Here is a 26,480-nt window from a genome sequence, read left to right on the forward strand (position 1 = left end):
TTTCAGAGCTTTTTCTGATGTGCTGCGGCAGTAAAAGACATGCAGTGGCGTACCAACTATTTCTAGAGTGTGTGTGTTGGGGGGGCGGGGGGGCAAACCGCAGACGGTCTGACCTCTCTCTCTCTCTCTCTCTCTGTGTGTGTCATCATCATCATAAGCCTATTCATGTCCACTGCAGGACGAAGGCCTCTCCCTGCTATCTCCAATACCCCTGTTCTGCGCCAACCGATTCCAAATAGCACCCGCAAATTTCCTAATTTTGTCACTCCATCTAGTCTTCTGCCATCCTCTACTTCACTTCCCTTCTCTTGGTACGATAGCAGTAGCTACGATAGCAGTAGCCACGATAGCAGTAGCGTGAATTCAGGGTGTCTACCAACCGGAAAAACTGGGAATTCTCAGGGATTTTGAGTAGTCTGGAAAAACTCGGGGGAAACTCGGGGAATTTGTGCCTCTATCAGGGAAAATTAGCCGTAAATTTATTGAAAGGGTTGAAAGTCGCGGTAATGCTGGCTCAAGTAACAAACAGGAATCGTAATGAATTGTCTTTGACGTCCTGTCGTCGGCTGGAGAAGTTGCCAGTGTACAGTCGATGTCCGACTTTCCGGATTCCCTATAATTTGGACGGCTTCGCGACACCGCCACGTGCCCCATAGAGTCAATGTATCATAACGTCTGAAATTTCGGACGCAAGAACTCTTCGCCGTCTGATTTTTCAGATGTTTTGCCGTGACCCCAGGTCCGAAACGGCATTAACGCCACGACTGCTGCCATTTTGATTACCTCGCCGCCTCAAATCGGCACTCTCGCACGCAGATCCACGGGCAGCCGTAGCCACTATTGCGGCAACGTTAGGCCTAGCTGCTTCGGCGTTCGATATGAAGCTTCTTGCCGTTGGGTGCCGTGTTTTTTATTGAAAGAATTCGCTGCTGCCAGCAGTGGCACGTACTCCGCCTTTGCCATCCTCGCGATTAGCTTAGAAGCTTGGAAAGCACGGTGCGTTGCATGATGCCAGTTCCCGAAAGTCAGCTTTGCCTTCATACAGATATGTTACTTGGTGAAGCATACGCAAAAGTATTGCAGTGAAGCATAACAAGCATGGGAAGGGGCTATTGCCACGGGACACAGTATATATTCCTTAAAAGGACACTAAAGCGAAACAATGAATCAGTTTAGACTAATGAAGCATTGTTTGAGAACCCTGCAGGCAGTCATTTCAAAAAACAGTTTGATTATTAGATGAGAAAATGAAGGCCCAAGTATCAGTATTTGAATTTCGCGCTGAAACCCCAGCGCTGGTGCGTCAGCGTGATGTCAGGGATTCCAAAGTATGTTTTCGCATTTGGCCCACTTTGGCTGAATAAAGGGTCCCGAAACTTGCCATGTTTAATATTTGGTTCCTTTAGAACACAAAGTAGTCAATCTGTACTGCTATATATATTTAGTAGGCCCTAGAAGATGCCATCAAAAGCCAAGACGTCACAACCCCCAAGTGCGGGAACTTAAGTAGGCATTGCCACCCGTATTTCATTCTTTCGCTTTTTCTGGCTTACCAAACGTCTTATCGTTGTAAGAGTGGTGTTCTTGGTGTTGTAGAATGGTAATTTACTGATGCAGAAGAAATCATTTTTCACTTCAGTGTCCCTTTAATTATACACGCGTGCACCCAGTATTTCCTGTCACAGTACGAGCACCAATATGCCTAATACGTGTACCGACAGGCCTTCAAAGTGTTTTCGAATGTGCTTTTGGCAGTTTGAGTCCTTAAGTGCGGTAAATGACATGCATTTCTTTTTTTTCAACTGGCCAATTTTTTTGCCGTTTTCGCGGCCCCTAAGGAGTTCAAAAACTCGGACGTGGACTGTGCAGCTGACCCAGACAATGCTTCAAATGGTCCGTGGTGCAAACGAGAGGCGGAAGGAGTACAAGAACAGAAAGGACCAACGCATTAAGGAATGAATGGGAAAGGAAGCGTGCTGCCGCCATTTCGAAGGAGGTTTAGCTCAAAAAACAAAGTGTTGGCTGATGCCGGGATGCAAGTGTCCCTCATCCAAACCAAAATAAACTCTTTAAAGCAGTGAAACACAACACTGAGGCGTCATGCACTGGCTGAGAGTATGTCAGGACAGTTGAGGTCGACTTAGGAGCTGTTGAGAGAAAATCTCAATTGTGGCAAAGTTCGGGCCTCATACCACTGAGCTTGCTATCAGTTGATAGAAATAGCTCATATTCGAAAATATTTGCTTTTGTATGCATCTCCTTTTTTATTCGTATTTGAGAATGTCCGACTCGATTTGCAATTTTTTTCGAAGACATTTTATTTGCTGTGCATTTTACTAGCCCCCTCCCTTCTATTCTCTTTTTGAATAACATGAACACTACTCCTTGGTATTCAAATTGGATTAAGCCGGGTTAAAAAAATTTTTTTCATATGTTTTCTAGAGAGACAGCATCGGGCGATATAGTTTCAGCTCGTCTTGACAAAAAACAAAATTCTGCACCACTCAGGAAATTTTGCAGAGGCACTCAGTGAAAACCTGGAAAACTCAGGGAATTTGGAAATGTCAACTTGGTAGACACCCTGCTGCTCATCTTGCCGCTTCACAGCCTTAATTCAGGCTTCATAGCACTGTCGATCGCGTTTTACTGACGAAAATCGGAAAAACCGCACTGTCCTGCTAGGATAGTCAGGGGAGGTTCAGCTGTAAGCGACATACGACATTGGCATCGCGCCAAATTTCGATGGCAATAATGTTCGAAAGGCGTTTCGTGCACATGGCAGCGAGAATGGCGAGGCTGACAAGTTGGTGAAAGAACTTTATTGGAGGTCCGGTGAGGACGTGAACTCGTCGCACACCCGGCTAGTCCTCGGTGCACCCGGCTATTCGGGACTGGCAGGTCTAGCCCACTGGCCCAGTCCAGTCGCGGGCACGCTGGACAGCCAGGATTTGCTTGTCTAGAGCGGGGCTACGCAGAAGCAAGTCGCACTCCTCCTTGCTGAACTTGGGGTGTCTCGGCCCACACTGCCAGAACATGTTTGCTACAGTGGAGGTCTGCCGCAGTATGGGCAGGTGTTGTTGCAATATATGTTGGGGTAAACTTAATGTAGAACGGCCAGACACGGATATGTACCGGTCTGTAAGAGTTTAAGAGAACCATCTTGCGTCCTATTCAACTGACAAGTGCAGCACCTGCCACGACCGGACTCGACTCACTCGGAGGAGAAAGTCAAGTCCGGCTATGCGCCTGCCAAATCGCTTTGATCCTCAGCCGCTAGTGTGCTGCGCATGCACAGTTCGGCATCACAAAAGGCGGATTGTATCAAACATTGCATTTTCCATCTCAGTCTACTCCTGTATAGTGCCTTTTTTTTTTTTTCAAAACCTGAGCTTTATTTAAACAATTCAAGGAATGCGTACAAAAATAATTGGACTAATAGCCTATGTGGCTAGCAGCTGGTCCAATACACAAATATATGTATACAGGTCAACCAAGTACATATCTGCTCAAGGAGTAAGAACATTATTTACATGAACAAGTACTTTTTTTCTTAAGGAAGAGTTATTACGTTTGGCTAGACAAGAAGAAGCGTTTACATGCAAGATCAAAATTTCTGGTTACGTTTATTTCCACAGGCACACTGTTCCAAGTTATAGTGCCAAAGAACTCCAACAATCGCTCACCATATACATTGCTGCAATAAGGAAGGTTTAAGTTAAAGTTAGTTGCTTGCCTGATGTTTGCACGCGGGAAGTTAAATATAGTGTCGGGTAAGGGAAAGTTGGTGTTGAGTATTTTGTGAACTAAACAAGTGATCTCATAATTTCTTAACGCCGTGAAAGAAAGAATACGAAGGTCAATAAACAGAACGCTACTAGGGTGATGAACTGAGAAAAATTTTATTATTCTTAAGGTGTGTTTTTGCAACTGCAGTATAGGTGTTGAGTAAGTTTTATATGTTAGGCCCCATATCTCACAACAGTAGCTCATGTAGGTATGCCTTCCTAGTAAATTACCTCGATTACATGAGATGCAATACACTTGAAAGTTGATACAATAGACTTCTGTCGCATTCATGTAAATGCAGCTACTGCCTTAATAATTTATTACAGTACTTGTTTCTATGAACCAATTTCGGGTTCAGTAGCCAGGAGGTGTTTGCATCATGACATTGTGATACGGCATTGCCTCTCTTTGTTCCTGCCAATGCTGTAGCTGCCATGTGCGAGTGCAGCCAGAAGAAATCCGTGCAGTGCTCTTGTTTATTTATTTATGAGAAATATTATACCTAGCCTTTTTGCCGCATGAAATCAGCAAATTTTGCTCTGTGTCATTACGTCTCAATGATGTTGATGACACCATGTCCACCATTTCAAGACCAGCCTTCATATCAAATTAAAATTGATATTGGTGTTTCCCAAATACAGTTGCTAAGCGTCATTCATTTGCATATGAGAAGTGTTTTGTAGTTTGTCTACAACTTAAATAATGCATGACAGTGCACTGTTTTAAGCTGTCGTCTTGACAGCAAATGGAAGTACTATCTTCGCTTGCCTACACTGTAACTGTAACTGAAATACTTTATTTTTAGCTTGGTATTATAAGGATTTTGTTGCTTCAGTTTTGTGCTTTGCTCATTAAGAATTTTTTTGCTTCAGTTTTGTGCTTTGCTCATTTCGCTTACGTGTTTGCATTTCTCTGTGTGTGGTGCAGATTAGTATTCTGCACGTGACATCGTTCATCATAGAACGAGTGGGAAGCCAGATAATGCCGTTTGCGGGCGACCTGGTTCAGTACCTGCCCCTCCTCTGGGAAACGTGCGGCGAGCATCACATGCTACGTTGTGCCATTGTCACTACGCTTGTCCAGGTTTGGTTGCTCTCCTTGCAATGTACCGTCTGCATGAGTGTCGGCTCTTGCAAAAAATTGGCCAAATGGTGCTAACTTTCCTTGTCTTGCTACTTACTCCACCATGCAGATTAATGCAGAACTAACTCACCTTTAATCACTATTCTTGCACTTTGAGTTGTCAGTCAGTTTGCTCTTTTTCTACCACCTACTAGACCCCTGGTCAGCTCACCTGGTAAAACAAATGCTTCTGAAAGCCATTTGATGCAGGGTGCAATCCTTCAAGATGAAATTTTTTCAACTATGACACCTTCTTTTTGAGGAACTTGCACGGTTTTCCCTTCTAGCTTTTAGCTATGTTCAGGTGAATGAATGCCTACCCATTTATGAAACTTCCACTGCCTTAAAGATCTCTGTAGAATTCATTTGCTTGTGTGCTGTGATGCTGTGCCATACCATAACATGCCATAGACGGTTTGAGGTGAAGGGCCAGATAGATGTCGCTTGTAAGAAATCTCTTAAGTGGTGGGAAAAGTCAAGTGTTGCATGCGAACTGTGGAGTTTTTTTCCCCAAAATGTAGATATTCACAAGAAGCACGTTCCTGACAGGTGGTGAATGGCCTCGGCGCACAGTCTGAACGATTGCATCCATTCCTGCTGCCAGTGGTGGCGTTCGGGGTAGATGTGCGCCAGTCCCCACATGTCTACCTGCACGAGGATTGTCTCGACTTGTGGTGGGCACTTTTGGCAAACACACGCTCCACTTCAGTTGAGCTGCTGCAATTGGCCCAGTATCTCTTTCCTCTCTTTGGTGAGTTCTTCATTGTGCCTCGTTCACCTTACAGAATGACACTTTTCATTGGCTGAAACAAAACAGAGGAATCAGTGAAAGATGGAAACTACCGTATTTACTCAAATCTAGGCCAGCCCCAATTCTAAGCCGACTCCCGCATGTTCAAAGCCAGAAAAAATTTTAAAAAACTTACCTCAACTGTAAATCGAACAAAAAAGTGAGGACAGTGCTCACAAAATGAAAACAGTATTTATTTAATATGAACATGCCTAGTTCACTTTATGGCATCATCCCTGCTAGCCTCGTATGGTTATGAATGCGTGCAAGCTCGCGTCCATGCGCCCACGAATGCGCAGACTGTGTGGCACGGCTTATATGCATCGAAACGCGGAACGATTTTGGTGAAAAGCTCCTCTCTGTTATCGCGCGCTTATCTTTCTTATCCCTATCATCTTCTCGTTGAGGCACAAGCAAAAGGCGCATCCCTTTGCCCCCTCCAATGACGGACGTTTTCCTCATCGATGCTGAAGTCCCGTCTGGCTTGGAACGTTTCACGATGCCTCTGTGGCTAGCAAAACTTTTCGTTTGTGGAATCGCCTGTTTGGTGCCATTACGATAACGCCACGCCGCACGCCAATACTTAGCCACTATACCGATACGACGCAGGCCAAAATGGCGACATCGCTCGTGTACTTCGGTTGGTTACTGGCCCAGCTAGTAGCGGCTGCGATACTGACTTTTGTAGATGGTGCTAGCTATGCACCATATTTATCATGTTCAATTACAAACTACGTCATTTTTTTAAATTCTCAAATCTAAGCCGACCCTAGAGTTTGGTATGTGATTATTTAAAGAAAACTATCAGTCTAGATTTGAACAAATACGGTAAACTGATCTCTAAGGGGTGAACAAATGAAGCATCACCACAGAGCTGTTTCGAAGGGGGAATTTTTATTTTTCTATGTCAACAGCCTTTATAAAGACTAGTCTCTGGCAGCAAAGGATCTGGGCTGATTATTCGTTTGTTCACTTACTGTTCATCACATGTAACTGATAAACTTTTGTTTAGACCTGCGCTATAGTGTTTCGTTAATGTGCCAGAAGCCTTCTCCATCAGTGGTCGTGTTACCACAGGGGTGTTCACAAAGAAAACAACAGCACATAACCCGCCGTGGTTGCTCAGTGGCTATGGTGTTGGGCTGCTGAGCACGAGGTCGCGCGATCGAATCCCGGCCACGGGGGCCGCATTTCGATGGGGGCGAAATGCGAAAACACCCGTGTACTTAGATTTAGGTGCACGTTAAAGAACCCCAGGTAGTCAAAATTTCCGGAGTCCTCCACTACGGTGTGCCTCGTAATCAGAAAGTGGTTTTGGCACGTAAAACCCCATAATTTAATTTTTTACAACAGCACATAGACTTTGTGGTGTCACCTTTGAGGTGTCACTGCACTGAAACACTACTTCCATCCAGTCTCATTGCATCTAAGGAAATGTGATTGCTTTGTATATTGTATTGGTTGTGTGCAAAAAGTTGAACAGACAAATGTGAGGGAAATGTGGCATGGCACCATTTCAGATATGCAAACAGGCTGACTTGTTTACTCTCGGTATGTCCACGCAACAACAGTGCATGCTTTGTGTAAGGGGGCTCACGCATCATTGTGCGCCCACTTCATCTGCTCAGGAAAAGGATTTGCTAAGCAAATTCAGTAAAGCTGTCTTCTTTTGATTGGTGCCAGGGAGCACTTGAAAGCAGTGAACAAGCCACTATTGTACAATGCTAGCACTGTACTGCTTCACTATGCCCCTCTTCAAATGGTAACAGCTAAAACTTCTGATGTTTGTTCACAGAGCTTGGCTCTGAAAACATGAAGATGTGCCTGCAAGTGGTACAAGCCTACATCCTTCTTTTTCCTAAAGAGTTCCTACAAGTAAGTTATGTCAGTAATAGCTGTTACCCATACAGGGTCAATCTCTTGCTGAATTGTGCCTTTGTGTCAAACCACTATGACCTTCAAATGTGGTGCATTAAAAAAAAAAATTTAGTGCTGTGTTGCACTGGTTTGAGATCAAACTCTGGATATGTGTATAATATGACACCAACATACTTGTGGATCCGAGTCCAAAGTGTGCAGGAAGCAGCATGATCTTTGAGAAACTGTTATACAGTCAACTTCTGTAAATTTGACCTTCGTGGGACCAACAGAATGGCTCAATGTATCCAACAGATAGAATTAAAAGAGGCAAAAGAAAATGTCTGAACTCACTGCTGCCTTCACTTGGTAGTACTTACTCAATTCTTATTCACTGCCGAACACAGCAAGTTCATATAAATTCATGTATACAACAATAAGTGCCCAAATCTAACAGTTAAATGACTCTATAGTCCAAATATTGTATGCTGGCATGCCTCTGACTCTGACTGTTGCAAATAAAATTGAAACTTTAAAGTTTACCTCACAGAATAGAAATCTGTTAACACTTATGCTCATTGTCGTTAATCTCAGCTTTTTATTGTTGTCCGCGGATGACATGTGGCCCTTATTGTAGTTTATTGCACTTGATAGTCTTCATCATTTTTTGAGCCACTTCACTGCAACCACAAGCATGATGGTGAGCCACATCTAGACTGAATCATTTTGCCAGTTCATCCTGCAAAGCATGTAATTCTCCTGGACACCGAAAACATTTAATGCAACTCTGTCGCCGTTAGCTTAGCACCTATAGCGACTTAATTTTAACAAAGACAGGCTGCGAAAAGCAAACATCAAATGCTGCGGAAGGAAGAAGAACTGTGTTTACTCAAGTCTAGGCTGGCCCTGATTCTAAGCCAACCCCTAATGTCCAAAGCCAGAAAAAATAAAACAACTTATCTCAAATGTAGGCTGAACAAAAAAGTGAGGACACCTTTCGCAAAATGAAAACGCCATTTATTTAATATGAACATGCTGAGCTCACTTTACATTATCATCGCTGCTACCTCGTCGCCATAGCCCAGACCACATGCACGATTGCAGGTGTGCGCAATCTCGCCTCTGCATGCCCGTGCATGCGCGGACAGTGCGTCACAGCTTGCACACATCGAAATGCGGTGCAATCTCGGTGAACAGCTCCCCTCTGTTATCGTGCACTTATTTTCCTTATCGCCGTCATCTCCTCGTTGCAGCACATACAAAAAGCATCCTCTTTGCTCCCTCCAATAACGGGCATTTTTCTCATCGATGCTGAAGTCCCGTCCGGCTTAAACATTTGACGATGCCTCTGCGGATAGCACAACTCTTCATTTGAAAGCAGCACAATCCCTTGTCTATGGCGGCAATATATAGTGGCATCGCCTGTTTGGTGCCATTGCGATAATGCCACGCTATGCGCTACGCCCCACGGCGATACGACACAGGTCAAAATAGTGACGTTGCTCATGTACTTCTGTTGGATACTGGCGCGACTAATAGTGGCTGTGATATTGACTTTTCTACATGGCACTAGCTATGGACCATGTTTATAATCTTCAATTACAAACTGGCACGTTTTTTAAAATCCTTGAATCTAAGCCGACCCTAGAGTTTGGTATGTGATTATCTGAAAAAAAAAAAAAACTATCGGCCTAGGTTCGAATAAATGCGGTATTAAGCTAGTCCATTCAAGGCACCCCAACCAGGAATTTACAGCACCCTCCACAGGAGAAGCAAAAGGGTGCTTAAAGTGTGTTCAGGATAAGTATAATGATGTCTGTATTTAGTCTTTTATTATGTATGTTGCTTGCATTACAGTGATTTGGGAACATAACATGTTATCTTGAGTGAATTTGTGTATTCTCATCACCTTTTCACTTCCGCTTATCTTTAGACATATGGTGACCGGCTGCTGAAGTCAACCACAGATCTCGTGAATGATCTGAACCGTGAAGGCATGCTGTTTGTCATGAGGGTGAGCATGACTATTTTAACTTTATTTTTAATACCGGAAGTAAATGATTGCCGGACTCCAGCAACTCCTTCATTTGCTTAACTCAATTACTGTGAACAGCAGTTACAAGTCCCAGTCTTCATATTCCTGGAAAATATTGAGCACCCACAAAAAAAAAACTTCTGTACAGTAGCACTTAAAAGGCTCCCTGCACATGGAAGACGTTTGTAGCAGCAGAGGCATACTGTCTGCAATGCCATCACAGTGCAAGTAGGACATGTAAGACGCACCCAGTAGTGAGCCCTCCATGTGGTCACCTCTGCTCAGTAAAGTAGAGCCTCGTTGATACGTTCCCATTACGTATGTTTTCCTGGCGCCAACGTTCGCAATCGAGAACATAAAAAATGTCTTAATAGAATTGTGCTGATTTTTTACCAGTTCATACATTCCTGGAAAACATGATTTTCCGGCACCAATGTTCAGTACGTCGACAAACTTCGATCATATACCGTATTTACTCGCATAATGATCGCACCCCTGAGTTTTGGCGTCAAAATTCGATTTTTTTAATTTCCCATGTAATGATTGCACCTCGAACTTGCCGCAGTGATATGTTGTGTGCCAAGTCTAGCTAATAATGATCGCGCTTACCATCTGTCGAATGCTACGGGAACAACTCTTCAAGACAAACCAACGGTCTGCACGCACCAAACATTCTTAAGTAGATGCCCCATTTCATTACTTTCATCACTTTCCGCACTTCCATGACACAAAGAAGTACAACCAAAATTGCCTTTATTATGTGTAGACATTATAATGGTTGCAGTCAACAACAACAAAAAAGGCGCCTTTCAATTCTTCTTATCTGCACTCGTGGGCACGCAACAAATCGCGAGCGACGATAGTAGCCATGTTTACATTGATACGTTAGAAGTGTACCCTATTCACACGCCGACGCTTGTAACACACCTAAGATATTCGCCCACCCTTAGCGGAAATGTGCCGTATTAGGATAGTAGTGAAGACAGATGCCAGAGTTCCCGCAGCATGCCGGCCATGTGTTTCTATGTCACTGGCAGCTAAGCGCACCCATCTGTTTCTGTCCACGTGGCTACATTATTGCTGCAAACTTGCCGATATTAATGATATTATTCATTGCTAATACGGAAGAAACTGTTTCAATGCACGTAATGTAATCACAAGAAAAAAAAATCTTGTTCGATGTGTTTGGCTTACTCTGCCGGCCTCCATTTTTGTTTTGGTGTCCCGCACTACACACAGCGGCAGCCGCCTATTTGTTGACGTGTTGTCATCCCGCAGCAAACGCGAGATGAAAAAAAATTTTGTTCTTGTCGCGGGCAATTTAACCTGCGTAATGATTGCACTCCTGAATTTGCGTAAATTTTTGTTACAAAAAAGTGCGATCATTATGCGAGTAAATATGGTAACATGTTTTCTGGCCTCTAAATCTCATGTAAATAAGAAAATGCGTGAGGCGCGTGCGATCGAGAACAGTACAGTCGAAACCCGCAATAACAAAATCCCGCAACAACGGAATTCTCGCGACAATGAAAAATTTTCGTATCCCCGGCGAACGGCCATAGGATTCAATGCATTTCGTACCTCTCGGCAACGAAATGTTGCTGTACTGCAATCCCGCATCAATGAAATTTGCTGGAATGTAACTCTGCATATTACGTACTCGCGTAAGGCTAGGAGGCTCCAAAGTGTGCCCAAATGCGATTGTTTTGCTCTAAAATTGTGTAAAATACCACCACATTACACTTGTGTAGGCATCGCCATTTTTGTTGACAAAAACAACCAAGTGCCAGAAGCAGTCAGTGTGCTGAAAACACGTCATGGCCGCCATCTTGTTTGTTGATCAGCCGTTTGAAGCTGCACGCATGTTGCTACCGACATGTGACGACTGTTTTTGCATGCCTACTAGGCGAGATCGTAGATTGTTGTTCGAAACGCACATTCAATTTGCGTTCCCCATTGCTGACGATTCGGCGAGGCCTAGGCCAATTGCATGAGGCGAAACTGAGCTCAAAATGAATGCGCGTTGCGAAAAACAATCGCCGATCACGGCAGTGCGCTGCATAATGTGCGCCTCAGTGAGAAAAATGCAGCAAAAACAAGGAAATCGACATCCCGCCGACATGGAGTTGTTTATGGCACTTGAGATGGTGGTAGCAGCATATGGAATGTCACGCATCAAGCCATGATTGAGCGACTGTCCGGGAATACGCATCCCTTGCTTCAAGAACACTGGTTTCGGTGCCACCCGACAGGCATCGCGTGTGGATTCGGCGCCAGCCGTAGATCTGCGTGAAAAGGCTGTTATCTCCATTGTTTGCGTTCGGGTACACGAGATACGATCACTTTTGTGCTCGGCACCCGACGCGTTGGCATCTACGCGCAATAGCGTGCACTGGAGAAATGCTGCTGCATGTGCCATTTGTTGCTCTATGCCCGGTTGGGTTATGCAAAATCTCGCAAAAGTGATCGCATCTCCGAAAGCAATTGACCGAGAGTACTGCGCGATGGCACTGCTGGTCGACTCATGCGGTGCACTTTGTACTGTCGGCAGTGTGGTTCTATACCCTCGAGCAAAGCTTGCAAAGTAGGCTAACGGAATTCTCACTGTAAAATTTTGTTTTGCGATGCATTACCTATCTATGCTGTCTCTTTTTGCAACAACGAAATTCTCACGAAAGCAAATTTTTTTTCGTTCCCCGCTGATTTTGTTATTGCGAGGTTCAACTTTATATACCATATTTACTGGCATAATAGTCGCACTTGCGTAATAATCGCCCCCTTGAATTTTGTCGTCAAAATTTGATTTTTTTTTTTTCTTTTCCATGTAATGATCGCATCCCGAACTTGCCACAGTAATGTGTTGTATTGTCGGTTGGTTGGTTTTGTATTCATGCATTTTGTATTCAGCTTTGTCTCTCAGTAAATGGAACTCCTGATAAATGGAAACAATTTCCCTGGTCCCTTGGGGTTCCGTTTAAAGAGAGTCCACTGTACATCTTACTTGCTGCGGTGCAGAGTAAAACAAAAATGTGCAGACATTTGGTTTGTGTGTTTTATTATTTTTCTAAACATTAATTCATCTATTGCAGCAATAAATTACACAAATAACAGATTCTGCCTTGAATAATTTTTGAAATTACATGCCACAATGAGCGACGGCACAGCGCTGCCATGTACATAGCGATGTACATGGCACTGTACATCACTGTATAGCACTGCCAGCACGTAGCGATGTAATACTTAGCAGACACAATTATTAGTGTGCATTGTATGCACGGTGCTTGTCGGCACAAAATGGCCAGACCTGGTGAGGGCCCCTTTAAAGAACGGCTGTTGAGCACAGCTCATTGTGATCCGAGTTCTGCTGGCACCTTGTGCACTGTTCACTAGCTACTAAATGCAAGATAGTGACCTGTAGAGAGGAGGAGAATGGGTAACCATGGAGGGGAGAATGGAGCTTCAACAAGCAGGGGTGAGGAGAGGTTGGGGTTCCCTAGGAGATAACGAGACATTTAAGACCGGGAAACCTTGCCTTAAGATATGGTTTCACAACAGTGCAGCACGTACTGCTGTGAAACCTTAAAGTCAAATTCGTGTAAAACCTGCACCCTTACTTTAGTTTTAAAATTTTATAATTTTTTGTGCAGGTAACCAGTAATGGTAATAGGGTAACAGATTTTTTGAAATATCATTGTTTAAGCTAACAAGGGTTTACTGTAGTGGGTGTGTGCAGGTCTTAGAGGAGAAATTGGATCACTTCGTCTCAGTAAATGTACAGTGCCTGGATGGGCACAGCTGGAAACTGGTTAATAGAAACTTGTGGCTGCTTGCGCACAGTGGCCATGGCGTAGTGGTTAGAATGCTCAGCTTGTAAATGTATGACTTGGTTTGATCTCAGTCAGATACATTGTTAGGTTACATTCCATGTGTCAACCATTCTAATAAATTAATTAATTAATGAATTAGTGAATGATTGAATGCAATAACATATATGATTGGCACATTTCCTAGCTCCACTGAGCATTAATGGAAATAATATATCTGGTTGTACATTGCTCAAGGTAGGGCACCAGTTTCTGTCAATCTCACTCTCATGCTGCCTCACCACCGCACAAATAAGAAATCAGAACATGATGTTGCATATACACATGTTAGTACTATGCATATTTATTGGACTTCCTTTGAACACTGACCATGACCCTTGAAGCTCCTAGTGAGACTCTTTAGTGTTAATTTGATGGTTGAGCAAGTGCTTTGCAATAACATTACCGTGTAAAGGCTGTTCACCCAAGTTCTTATTAATGTTGTTTCTGCTGCCAGATCTCATACATAGCACATGGATGCACATATTGCCTCACTGTTTGTGTCTTGACACCTCACCATGACATCCTGAATTCCAGTTGGGACTTCTGCCATGAAGTTTCAGTTGGAATTTCGTGTAGTAAGAAGGCCACAGGTAAAGTTGGAAGGGGCAGTTCATTGTCTGAAGGGAAGGAGTCAAGATTTTCAATGACGTTTGCCCCCACACTTGCCTTCTCTTGTGTGCCTCAGGCCTCAAGTGAATGATTGACTGCAATTTTCACCAGAGGTAGTGTGAATTGACAAAGAATGTGTGAAGGCTTGCTTATTACTGATAAAGCTGGGTAATGAAAATGCTTCTACAAAGAAGCAAAAAATGAGCACTATGTATCAGATGTTCGTGGTTTGTTTAGTATATGACATCTAGCAAAACACTGCAAACTTGTTTGCTAAAGTACTATGTAATATGCTTGGTGTGTTTCTGAAGTGATTTCATTACACTTTTTGCCAAATACACTGTGCTGGATGCAGAGCTCCTTTCATCACACATAATCTCTATAATGGTCAAAACGCTGCATAATGGGCTCTAATATTATTATTATTTTTTTTCTAGATGGTGGAACTCGTAATTCGGGTATTTCCAGAACAGGGCCCACAGCTTTTCTACCCACTTCTGGTTCATGCATTGGAGGAGTGCCTGGAAGGGGAGGTGAGCATTTGTGCTTATTATGAACATTATCAGGTATCATTGAGCAAACGAGCTCAGATGCTGTGATAGTAGTTGAGATATGTGATAAAACAACAGTAAAGGAGTTGTATGAAGGTGTTGTGAGAGATATCTTAAACCTCTTCCTATTTTATAAAACATCTGTTTTGGGGAAAACATAAGTGCTAACATTATGTGACAGTATGGTGACCTTCTGGTAATTCAGCATCAGTAAATTCAGCTCACCTTTTGATGAAAGTTGTTTAAATGTCACAAAATAATGCATGCACTTGTGCAAATATAAATTTTTTGGTTTGAAGCAAATTTGAAGTTAATAGTAATGTAGTGCCAAGTACAGTAGAACCTCATTCATACATTTTGGAAAAAAATGCAAGAAAGGACTTACTAACCAGGAAAACGTACGATCTGAAGTAGTTAAAAAAATTTGACAGACTCAATTATTGTTGACATCAACGTAATGTGAAGCATCGCGTAGATTGTTGCGGCACGAGACGCCGACGTGTGTCAAGCTGGGGTTGCTCCGGCAGCCAGAGACATGTTTTGTTGTTTTCCTATTGCGCGGTGTTTTAAGAGTGTGACAGGAGAATGAAATAATATCGAGCTAGTGGGTGACGCTGGATGCTGCCGAAGCAAAACATGATGCCCATTATTTTTCGCATAATTAATTAATTAATAATTATTAATATACTAGTAAAGAAAAACTAATTAGTCTTTAATTAAATAATAAACTTTTCAAATACTATCCTACATCACTCCTCCTGCAGCAGGGAACGGCGGTGCATTTGGATTATCGCCTACTAAAGGCATGCAGTACGCTACCAATGGCACTACGCACCACGCGCTGTAAAACAAATATGTGAAGATGCTTGTCGCAATAGGTATGGTGGCAATAGCTGTGAATACAGCTATTATGTATTGTGTAATATACGCGGTAGGGCAGGCTGCCTCAACGTTGTCCTCACAGGAGGCCCGGCAGGTGATTCGGTCCCTCCAGGGCTTGTTTTTGGCCAGCCGGCCGGCCAGCCAAAAAATCAGACGAGCTCGTCTGCTAGGCCTGGCAGTGGGTTGCTTTGACAACTGCTGGCCCGCCATTTCTTTGTTCATCGTATTGCGAGCGTAAGCGGCAAATCAACCCTCTTAAAAAAAAAAGTTTGAAATCGAACGCGTCCACGAAAAGTGAAGCGCAAGCCACTGTGTTGTATCTCAACACAAGGAACAGATGGAACAAAATTTTTTTTTGCAAAAAAAAAAAGATAAATTCAATCTGTTCTATCTGTTCTTCGTGTTGAGATATCGAGGCCTCAAAGCCACGATATCGAGCCATATACAGGCCACAATGTTGTAGCGATGATTTCCGTTAAATTGTTGGCCATGCTTATTACGTACTGTTCATGACCGACTTATGCCCTCCATAACCAATCCAGAGCATAGCTGCTCTGGCCACCGTCCAAGCGTGAAAAGTAGCATAAAAGGCATTAGAAAATTGTGGCCATGGAATGTCTAGGCCAAGGGCAAGCGTTTGTTCGCGCAGCAACACACGTTGGTGAACTTAGCCCTTATTATAGATGATCACTTTCAAAGGATATTTTCATTTTTGCTATATTTCGTGTGACTAATGCTGGACATACGGACAGGCAGCAGCATTTCCGCACTTGGATAGCACACTTGTTGCTGTGCCAAGAATGACGTCGCTTGTAGATGCCGACGCATCTTACACTAGTCACACAAGAGATGCTGTCGTTCCCCCAAAAATGACAATCTGAGAATGTGGCACACTTTTCTTTTGCCCACTTGTGGAATAAAGTAATTTATTTTGGGGCGAATTTAGTATTTCAGACTTCCAATAATTTGGATGTTTTGTTAGTCTCCATCGAGTCTGGATTATGTTAACGCTTGGTGACTGTATACACATACAGTCAATGTCCAAATTTTTGGACTCCCAAGGGGCCGCGAAAACGTACGAAAAATTGGGCAGTCCTGAAAACTGAATGCAACTGAAGTGCCAGGCAGGCCTTTAGAGCTATTTCGGACGTGCCTGACGATTTGAGCGTTTGGGGCAAACGCTCAAATCGTCAGGCACGTCTGAAATAGCTCTAAAGGCCTGCCTGGCACTTATTGAGTGTATCGGTGTAAGTGCTGTGACAGAAGACTGCGGGTGCACGTGTGTATAATTGAGGAATACATACCCTGCCCAGTGACAATTGCCGTTCCCACTCTTGGTACGCTTCCCCGCGTAGCATTTCTGTATTGAGGTGAAGCTGACTTTCAGAAACCAGCGTTACACAACGCGGTGTGCTTTTCGAGCTTCGCAGCCATTGGCGAAGATTAGAGAGGCTTAGTCGATGCCATTGCTGGCAGCAGCAAATTGTTTCAATGAAAAAACACGACACCTAACAGCAAGAAGCTTGGCAGGGAATGTCAAAGTACCTAGGCCTAGCGTTGCCGTGGTGGTGGCTATGGCTGCCTGTGGATCTGCGTGCGAGAGAGCCGGTACAAGGCGACAAGATAATCAACATGGCGGTGGTGGTTGCTTCAAATAATGCCGTTTTGGACCTGCAGTCACAGCAACAAGTCTGGAAAATTGGACGGCAAAGGGTTCTTGCGTCCAAACTTTCAGCCGTTCTTATACATTGACTTTATGGAGTACAGTGAAACCTCGTTAAACTGTAGTTGGCCGGAGCTCGGAATAACTACGTACTAAACAGCAGTACTGTTTAACCGAAATTGCATGAGATCGCCCACTTACCTGTCGAAAACGGAACTCAGTGAGAGTGCAATGAAAGGGGAAAAAAACATGCAGTATTTATTCACTTCGCACAACAAAAGTATCATTTTCGTTTGATGCCGCAGCGGCCTAGCACGACGACAGCGGCCTCAAACTTACTGAAGCTGCGTGCCAGCTTTTCAGCCAGCCCCCTCTTCTCGGCAAACACTCGCATGGCAGATTCCTCGTTGGCGTTACGTATTCTCCGTGCACACGCACAGTAGTGCTGCAGAAGTCCCTTGGGCGCATTTTCATCGCTGGGTGCCGGAGTTTGGAATACTTTTCGTTTGGAATAGAGTTACGTTCTCGCGCCCCTGTTCTCGTCGCGACGATTGCATTCATTAGGCTGACGTAACGCATAGTTCTGCCACTGTCGGGCCTGAATCGCCCGTGCTGTCGCTTTCCGTGGCGTCCTTATTACTGTCACTAGGCGACACTTCGGCAACAACAGAGGCAACGATGGCGAAAAGTCGAACCTCGTCGCCGACATGTCTTCGTGATCGCAGCAGCGCTGCCGAGCAACTTCTTCGCATTCCAAATGTGATACACCGTAGTCAACAGCAGATCCTTGTCGCATGCCAGCACCGACTTTTTCGTGTCACGTTCGATAGCACGGACAATGTCTAATTTTTCTTCTATGCTGAGCACCCGGCGTCTTTTTTATCCGAGCTTCCAAATGACGCGAGTCCTCACTTGCACGATGCCATAATGCTCTCTGGCACCGCTTCGAAATGATGCTGATGTTGATGTGGCTTCATGCACAAATGCACAGGGCGCTTGGAGGCCGTTGTTCCGATCTCTGAGGCTTGTTGTTCTGCCGGGCCGCTTGATGGAAACGATGCACCGCCGTGTTTGCACGACGAAAAGTTGAAACGCTACATTTTAACTGATGCATACGAAATAAGCTGGTACGGTTTATGCGGATACAAAACACATTATGTTCAGTGGCCGCTGAGTAGAGGATTTGACTTTACTACTTTTAAAACGAAACTACTGTTTAAGCGGGTACGGTTTAACGAGGTTTTACTGTATATGGCAGTGCCGTAAAGGTGTCTGGAAAATCAATTGTTGACAGTATATATATACGCAGGAAAGAGACGACAAACTTTTTGGAAGACTTATTTACTTAACGTTTTCGGCTGGTGGACCAGCCTTCATCAGCCTCCACCATCCGAAAACGTAAGTAAATAAGTCTTCCAAAAAGTTTGTCGTCTCTTTCCTGCGTATGTTATGTCGGGTCCTGTGAGCTGAACCTTGAAGAAACCCCTTTATATATATATATAGTGCTCCAAGCCACCATCAGTTGCACTTTTCTAGAAGAGGCAGCAGGTGTGTTGAGCGAGCTCCTGAACAGTACTTTGCAATGTGGTGAACATGGTTGGTTAAATCATGGATCCGAGAGCTCAAAGAGGTGCGATGTAATGCCAATGCATTTCTCTCCCATTTACCACCAAATCGCTACTGTTCTTTCTTTTTTGTTTTTGTTTATAGTGTTTCTTTTTGTGTGCTGCTTGCTTTGTTTACGCTGACTCGTGTGGATGCCCTTGATTTTCTTTTTTAGAAAGCTTCCATGCTGACGTCAGTCTGCCTGTCCATCATTTCTCGAGTCATTTTACATTGCAAGTCCTGCTTTACAAAACTTCTTCAAGAAGAAGCACAAGGCAAGGGTTGTGATGTGAGTTCTTGCAGCAGTTTTCGTTGCTTTTTTTTTGCTGATAATATAGATCTGCTTTTTAAGCCATAGTCTTAAAGCGTCACTACAATTTTCACTGCTTCTTAGGCATTGGCTTCCCTTGCTCACTAACATTTTGATCAACTACTCACTGATGTAACATGCAGTTCTATAGTTCACTGCAGCAAAGGAGGTTCTTCTACTGTTTGTCCATTTGATGCATTAACAATGGCTCAGCATCAATATAAACACCAATGGGAAATACTCAAAAGTTTGTTTCAACATGTGCTTTTTCACTGATTTGTCTAATTGGTGCACACTCTTATGTGACACAGTTGTGTGGCGAAAATGTAGTCATTCTAGAACTCACAGTGTTCGCTTGCAATAAAAGCCTATGCCATACATGCAGGCAGAGGAAGTCTTTGGGAACCTGCTGGACAAGTGGATTGAAAAGATGCCTCTTGTTAACCCAGTTGAGAGGGAGAAGCTTCTGGCCCTTACCCTCACTTCTATACTGACATCTAATTCTAAGTAAGTGACTGGTCCTTTTTTTTTTCTTGAATGATAGCAGTCACCTGCCTGTGCTATTTACCACAATATAATCAAACCCACTTACGACAATACCTGTTTTAACAATATGTTGAAAATAACAATCAGCAGCCACAGCATTGTGAACTCTTGTGAAACAAACCACTTATTGTAATGTTCCCATGCTGCGTTATTGGTTATAACAATTGAATCTGGGTACTGGGTGTCTACGCCAAAAGAAGAAGGAACACAAGATTCTTGAAAAAATATTGCAAGCCACTGCATCTGCCTGTGTGCCGCACATGCTGTGCACGTTCACCGCATCACCAGCTTCATGTGCCTGTCTCCAGTCTTCCTTCCAGCCCTCTTAAACACCAGTCAACTATGCTAACACCTGTCAGCAGAGTCGGCTCATGTTTTGAAGGGATCAAAGGGAGACGGGAGAGAGGATTGCGAGGCTAGCAATGCGACGAAGGGGCACGGCAACGTGGTTGGGCGTGTCAGCTTGCTTTTCTTTTCTTTTCCAGGTTTTCCTACTCCTTTTGCTTTCAATGCAGACACTAGCTAGGTTTAATTGTTATAACCAATAACGCAGCATGCTGGGTTTAGTTGTTATAAACAATAATGCAGCATGCGAACATTTAGTAAGCAGCAGTAAGCCGCATCTGCTCATTGTTACATCTGAGTACTGTAAAACCAAATTGTTATAAGTGGGCCTGACTGTACTTTTTTCTGTCTAATTAAGGGGGGACCCTGCGCCTGAAAACTTTTTTTTTAATTCTTAGTCGATTTTGATGAAGTTTGCTGAGGTTATGTATTTCAATGTGGCTAGCTTTAAATATATATATATATATCCAGTCTTCTTGCAGAGTAAATAACTTTCCGGAAATTGAAGAAATTCAGCTTTATTGTATAATTTGCTTGGAGGTGAGCTATCCTCCAAACTATACATGGCATGATAAATATCAACATACAAAAATCATGTGGAACTAACAAAGAGTGCAGATAAGCAAGTATGGCGTTCTAACCCAATTTTATGTCAAATGAGAACATTGCAAACTTCAGTGAGAAAAATTCATCTAACTGCTAAAGAAAGAAACATTTTTAAAAATTTTTCTAAAAATGCAACAACATTATCTCGTATATTTGCACTCTACACAGCTTTGCTTTTCTGGAAAAAGAAAGAATTAGTGATAGCACAAGCAGAAGCAGAGCTAATGCATCTGCAATATGGCATCATCATTAAAATTGTGGTTTTGAGAAAACAAAAAAGATTTCACAACTGATACAGTCAACGACCGATTTTTCGAGCCCTCTAGGGAACGTAAAAACGTCCGAAAATTCAGGCAGTCCGAAAAAATGAATGCATGCAAAAAAACTCACCTTTTTTCTTTTTTTCTCGGATCTAGAGGTAAAGGGCGAAGTACCAGGCTTCCAAACTCTGCCAAAGCATCAGTGAAGTGGCTGTAGAAAGAGGCATTCAAAAACTCTGTATGCAGCCGACTGCCGGTTTATTATATACATATGCATCGTCAGGCAGCCGGTGTTATTGCTGCAGTGGCTTGAAGAACTTGCCGATTGTTGTTTGGACGGCGTTCCGGTTGCATGCGATAATATTCGCCTCGATCTGAGCAAGGATCATGTCAGCACTGTACACCGATGAAAGAGTCAACAGTGCTCGCGTCAACTCGGCGCTTATAGGCAGTGCGGGCATTGGCTCCTCATATTCAACATCGGAGTCTTCCAAATCCCCCACAACCTGACGAACTATTTCCTCGTCAGTCAGTTCTGTGCAGAAGTCAAGCTCATTTTCAGCATCAACAAACTGTTCAAAAGTTATTTCCGTGGGTATGGAAACCCTAGCAGAGCGGAAGTCGTTGATCACGTCGTCCATGGGCGGGCACACATCAATCGTGTTGTTGCTTTCAAGCAAGTCTGGTTCCTCTGTGGCAAGTACGAAGCCCATGTGGCGAAAACAGTTGCGAATTGTGTCTTGCCTCACTGCCTACCATGCGTCCGCAAGCATTCCAACAGCAGACCGAAGATCAACGTTGTAGCCTTTGCCATTTTCCGCACACAGCACCATGCGGTTTAGTACCCGCAAACGGTACAAAAGTTTCAGATTGCGGATGACGCCTTCGTCCATTGGTTGGAGGACTGCAGTCGTGTTGGGCGGCATAAATTCCAGCTGGACAGCCTTCAAATTCTTGATGTGACCATGACCGGTGCAGTTGTCAATGAAGAGCACGACACGTCTGTTCTGAAGCTCAAACTTTCTGAGTCACCCTGCCTGAACTGCTGAGTCACCCATGCCTTTTTGTTGGCTTCGTACAGCACTGGCAGCGTTGCCCCTTCAAAGCATCTCAGGTTCTTTGACTTCCCGATTACTAACAAGGGAAGCTTCTCACTGCCAGACATGTTGCTGCCGACGAGAACGGTCAGCCATTCTTTACTGTGCTTGCCACCATGGCATGGGTCACCAGCAAAAGTGAGCGTTCTTTCTGGCAACATCTTATAAAACAAACCAGTTTCGTCGCAGTTGAATACGTTGTCAGTAGAGAACTGCTGCAACAAAGACTGAAGTTTTCCGTTGCGGTACTGCTCAATAACTGCACTGTCGACGGCGCCACTGTCACCGCACATCTTCTTGAACTTGAGGTCATTCCAATGTTTGAGGTTCCTCAACCATCCATCACTAAATTTGAAATCCTCAATGTCCATTTGAACCGCGGGAGCTTCCGCTTTTTCTTTCAAGATGCAGCCCAAGACCGGCAACCGCTTTGATATCGTCAAATTAAGCCACACGACGACAGCTTCCTCAAGCTTTAGATGAACACCTTGGCTTGCATTATTTTGGAAGGGGGGGGGGGGGGCACCAGATGGTTTTTCGGCCCCTTCCAAAATCTTGCCCTTGTTCTTGACGAAATCTGAAACTGTTTGCTTAGAAATGCCGAACTCCTTGCTCACGTCAGCCTGCGATCGGCCGCTCACGACTTGCATAATAATGGCGGCTTTCTTCTTCATCGTTAACCGACGGTACTGCTTTCCGCACTTCGATGCCATCGGCGAGGACGACGAAGACGGAGTAGGGGCCATCGAAGGCAAGTGAAATCCTCAAGTTGCGAACAGTGGAGTTCGCTGACGAGCCTTGAAGCACCTAGGCCTAGCGTCGCAGAGCACAGCAGCACAACCACACACCACGCTAGCCGAAACATGGCCTGCGCAAACAAACAAAATGGCGCCGCTCCGGAAACGCCACCGAGGGTGGAAGTGCGGCGATGAACATAGCCAGCATGGCCAGACCAAATCGGTGTGTGACAGCTGGATTCGACTAGTTGTGGTTCAAAGTGGTGATATGCTTAGGCTGCAAGTCGATTTCCTTCGCAAGGGTGCTGCGCAAGAAGCCAAAGGACCTTCCGTCGCATCAGAGAGTCCGGAAAATTGGACAGCGGGGGGTTCGAGCGTCCAAAACTTCAGATGTCCTTATACATTGATTCTATGGGGCTCGTGGTGGTGCCACAAAGACGTCCTAAATAGCAGGCATGTCCGAAAATTTGGGCGTCCCAAAATTCAGTTGTTGACTGTATTTTGAAAGAAAGTTTGAAAAAACGGCACCAAAGGCCATCTGTAGGCTCTAGGTATAATTCATGGTTGTTTGGCCGTTGCCAGTTGACGACATAGCATGTACTAAGAGTATGTTCACTCCAAAAGGATTGGACATTTTCGGGCCCTCCATTCCCCGCGAGCTCCATCTTGACACAACTTCACTGCAGATCTCGCAAACAACAGTCAGTTTAGTAGCGAGACCGTAATCCTGATTGCTCCGCACCAGCTACGCAGAACCACCGCAAGTATTACACGACAAACCGCAAGAACATGGTTCATTGCTGCAAGCCCGATGACAACGTATGGTGTAGCGGGCTTCGCAACTGAAGCTGTTGCACTGTCGGCGGTCGGATGTTCAACAAAACGCTGAATCTTTCTCTCCGTGGCCGTCGTAGATGCAATCTTGTCAAGCTTAGCTTTCTCATGTGCTCTCATCTTATCCACTTCCTCTTCACTTACGACAGCCGTGTTCAATTCTTGTGTGAGTGTAACCAGCGTGTGGATATGTATGGTCCAGCAAAGCAGCTGAAGTGTCGACGTTTGGTGGCAGTACGACTTCAACGGCGAGCTGCCGGGTATCCCGTGCCGACTGCGATGACGAAATCGCTTTCGGAAGTTTATTGCATCTCGTACATTTCTGCCCGTAATGATTCACAGAACGAAACTTTGTCAAACCTCCAGCATATCCAGCGTCGTAGTCTCGAGAAAGACAAAATGGCAGCTGTTTCGTCGTTTGAGTGCTCGTGGTCCTTGGAGCCAGTCATGACTCGCCATCTTGGCCACATCCTCAAGCTGGCCAATAATAGCGTGCGCTGCAAATTTCATTTCCTGTTTATTTTTTCGTGACCGCAGCACCAGCAATATTGCCGACCAACGAATGAAGAAAGCCAGAGACATGAGCTTTTGAATGATACTAAAATGGCACTGGCAGAGCGCGTAGTTATAGAGTTATGTGCCACAAAAATCGGGCGCGATTTGTCCCCAATTTAGAGGGCAACGCTTACAGATTCGCATTCCTAAATCACTATCACAGAAGAACTATTCGGTATTCTGTAACCAAATTTTGGAGATAGGTGCTGAAACGCGTTAGGAATGTGGAAAATAAAAATATTAAATTCGAATTTTAGGTAGATTTTCGTTCCCAAAGACCCGATTCCCCCCTTAAAGGGACCCTGACATGGTTCGGACAAATTTTCTAGACGCGTAGGTACAGCTAAAGTTAATCAATCGCACCATAAGTTGTGTGAAACGTCTCATATTAAGAGAGCTATGGACGATTACAAGTTACCCTCCTCCATAGTCATGCATTTTCTCCTCAACTCGTTCGCCGAGTAATCGGGGCTAAGCTCCACCTTAACTGGCTCTGCGTCATGATGGCATGTCGTGTCGTCGACTTCCAGTTCTCTAGGAGCGAGCGCACGAAGCCTCTGCAAACTCTTCGCCAGCTGCTTGGCATTCGACCCCAAGCGAGAGCCATCGAAGCAGCATGCGTTGCGAGCATTCTGTCACAGCGCCGAATGTCTCTGGTATTCCTGTAACCACAGGCTAGGCGTTTTGACGGATGGCTGCAGGCATAAACTCAAGCTGACGAAGGAACTTTAGCGTAGACGTACATGAGCGGCCTGATCGGTCTCCATGGTCCAGCCACCTGTTGGCGCAGAGCTTAACCAGCCAAACAAAGCGCTAAAGTTGCTGTAACCAAGTGTAAGACATTTTACACATTTACAAAACAACATGTTAACGATTACATTCCTGCAAAAAATTTGCGCCAGCATCAAAGAAGAATACATTTCGTTAGCACTACTGTGTGCGGTTGAGCTTTGTACCACCAGGTGGCTGCACCGTGCTGACCATTCACATTTGCACTTCTGCTCATCCCGTGAAACGACACGGTCAAACGGCCAGGCCCTGTCCCCTTGTGCTTGCGTTTATACCGGACTCGCGAAACGCTATTGCATTAGTAATCTTCCAGTGCACAGTAATGGCTGCAAATGTGCAAATCCTGGTGCCGATCGGCTAGCGACAGTCCGATGCGCTGCAGCCAGTCTGCTCATCTGCTGCCTTACAGAGGGACACGATGTCGCAGCTTGACGTAATGCCATGAGATGACGTGTCCAGAGCACTCATTCACTGTGCCCTAAGCTCTGTCAAGACAGATGTCAGTAAGAAAGTCACTATTGGGGTCACGATAGGGGTCAGGTGCATGCATCCTGACTGGTCAAGTTCGAATAATCCTGCGAAGGCTAATTTTAGCATATAAATAACTGAAGTTCTGGCCCATAGATATGCAGGGGTGCCAGCCAGGACCTGCGGTCAGGATTGAGAAATTAATGGGAAAACCCAATTAACCAAAGTTAAATTGCCGGAATTCTACCGTAGAAGTTAACTAGGCCTGAGCAAATGCTGTCAAAATTGGTGACATCAGAGCAAGCTGGTGCGTGAAGCATTGACACTCACTCTACACGTGTTCGGTGACATTGGTGCACCGTTAACTCGCACTCAAGAAAGCACATGCCCAACATAGCTAGCAGTCATGCCTTTGGGTGAGGCCTAAAGCTGGTCTGGATGAACCCTTCCTTGCCCTGAAGATATTGTCATCATGTTTTCCAAGAGCTTGCCCCAAGTTGGGTGCCAGATGTCTGTGTAAGGGGGCGGATCCCAGTGATTCGGCACACTGAGCCACGTAGTTGGCACACGCCTGCCCATCAACAGTGGTCCGATACAAGCTAGAGGAAACTGTAGATGACAACCACGTGTACACTCAGAACGCATTTATATTCAGTTGCAACTAACATCTTGAACAGGCCAGCTAGCTATAGTTGACAACACTGAGGGTTCCCTCGAAAAGAATAATACGTTGGGTAAAGAAGGGCTTCGGAATTACCAGCTGGAGATACAGGAGGCTACGGTGATTGCCACAGCAAATGCATGGTTGATTAACCACGTGCAGGAAAATGGGAGCAGCGGTAAAGACCTTCATACTTGCCACTTGCTGGTGACCAAAGAGGCTCGAGCGATGCCAGAGGGATCTCACGCACCAGGGAATTGACAATGCTTGCTATTCCCGTGCATGTTCACGAACAGAAGGTTTCCCCTTTCCCCACCCTGCTTGGCGCCTGATGCAACGTTCGCCGTACATGCGACGGACATGGGACCCGTCACCCAAAGATTCCCACAAGCCTCAGTATTCAAGTCCCATTTCACAATTAGGCTTCTTTTTTACCATTATAGTATTCCCTGAAAATGCTATCTTTCGGCACTAACCTTCAGTGCATCACCAGATGGCAATCATAT

The 26,480-nt window shown here is 44.6% G+C and overlaps 1 protein-coding gene across 1 annotated transcript in view; it reads left to right on the forward strand.

Moving 5' to 3' along the window:
- Positions 1 to 26,480, forward strand: part of Impbeta11 (importin beta11) — a 98,220-nt gene that overhangs the window by 60,785 nt on the left and 10,955 nt on the right. Inside the window, exons 17-23 of the mRNA XM_065441228.1 lie at positions 4,714 to 4,869; positions 5,458 to 5,659; positions 7,494 to 7,573; positions 9,489 to 9,569; positions 14,503 to 14,598; positions 18,942 to 19,055; positions 19,462 to 19,583. Of these exons, the coding sequence (XP_065297300.1) occupies positions 4,714 to 4,869; positions 5,458 to 5,659; positions 7,494 to 7,573; positions 9,489 to 9,569; positions 14,503 to 14,598; positions 18,942 to 19,055; positions 19,462 to 19,583 (851 nt within the window). The remainder of the gene's footprint in view (positions 1 to 4,713; positions 4,870 to 5,457; positions 5,660 to 7,493; positions 7,574 to 9,488; positions 9,570 to 14,502; positions 14,599 to 18,941; positions 19,056 to 19,461; positions 19,584 to 26,480) is intronic.

This window comes from Dermacentor albipictus, chromosome 1 (genome assembly GCF_038994185.2).
Source record: "Dermacentor albipictus isolate Rhodes 1998 colony chromosome 1, USDA_Dalb.pri_finalv2, whole genome shotgun sequence".
NCBI classification, from domain to species: Eukaryota; Metazoa; Arthropoda; class Arachnida; order Ixodida; family Ixodidae; genus Dermacentor; species Dermacentor albipictus.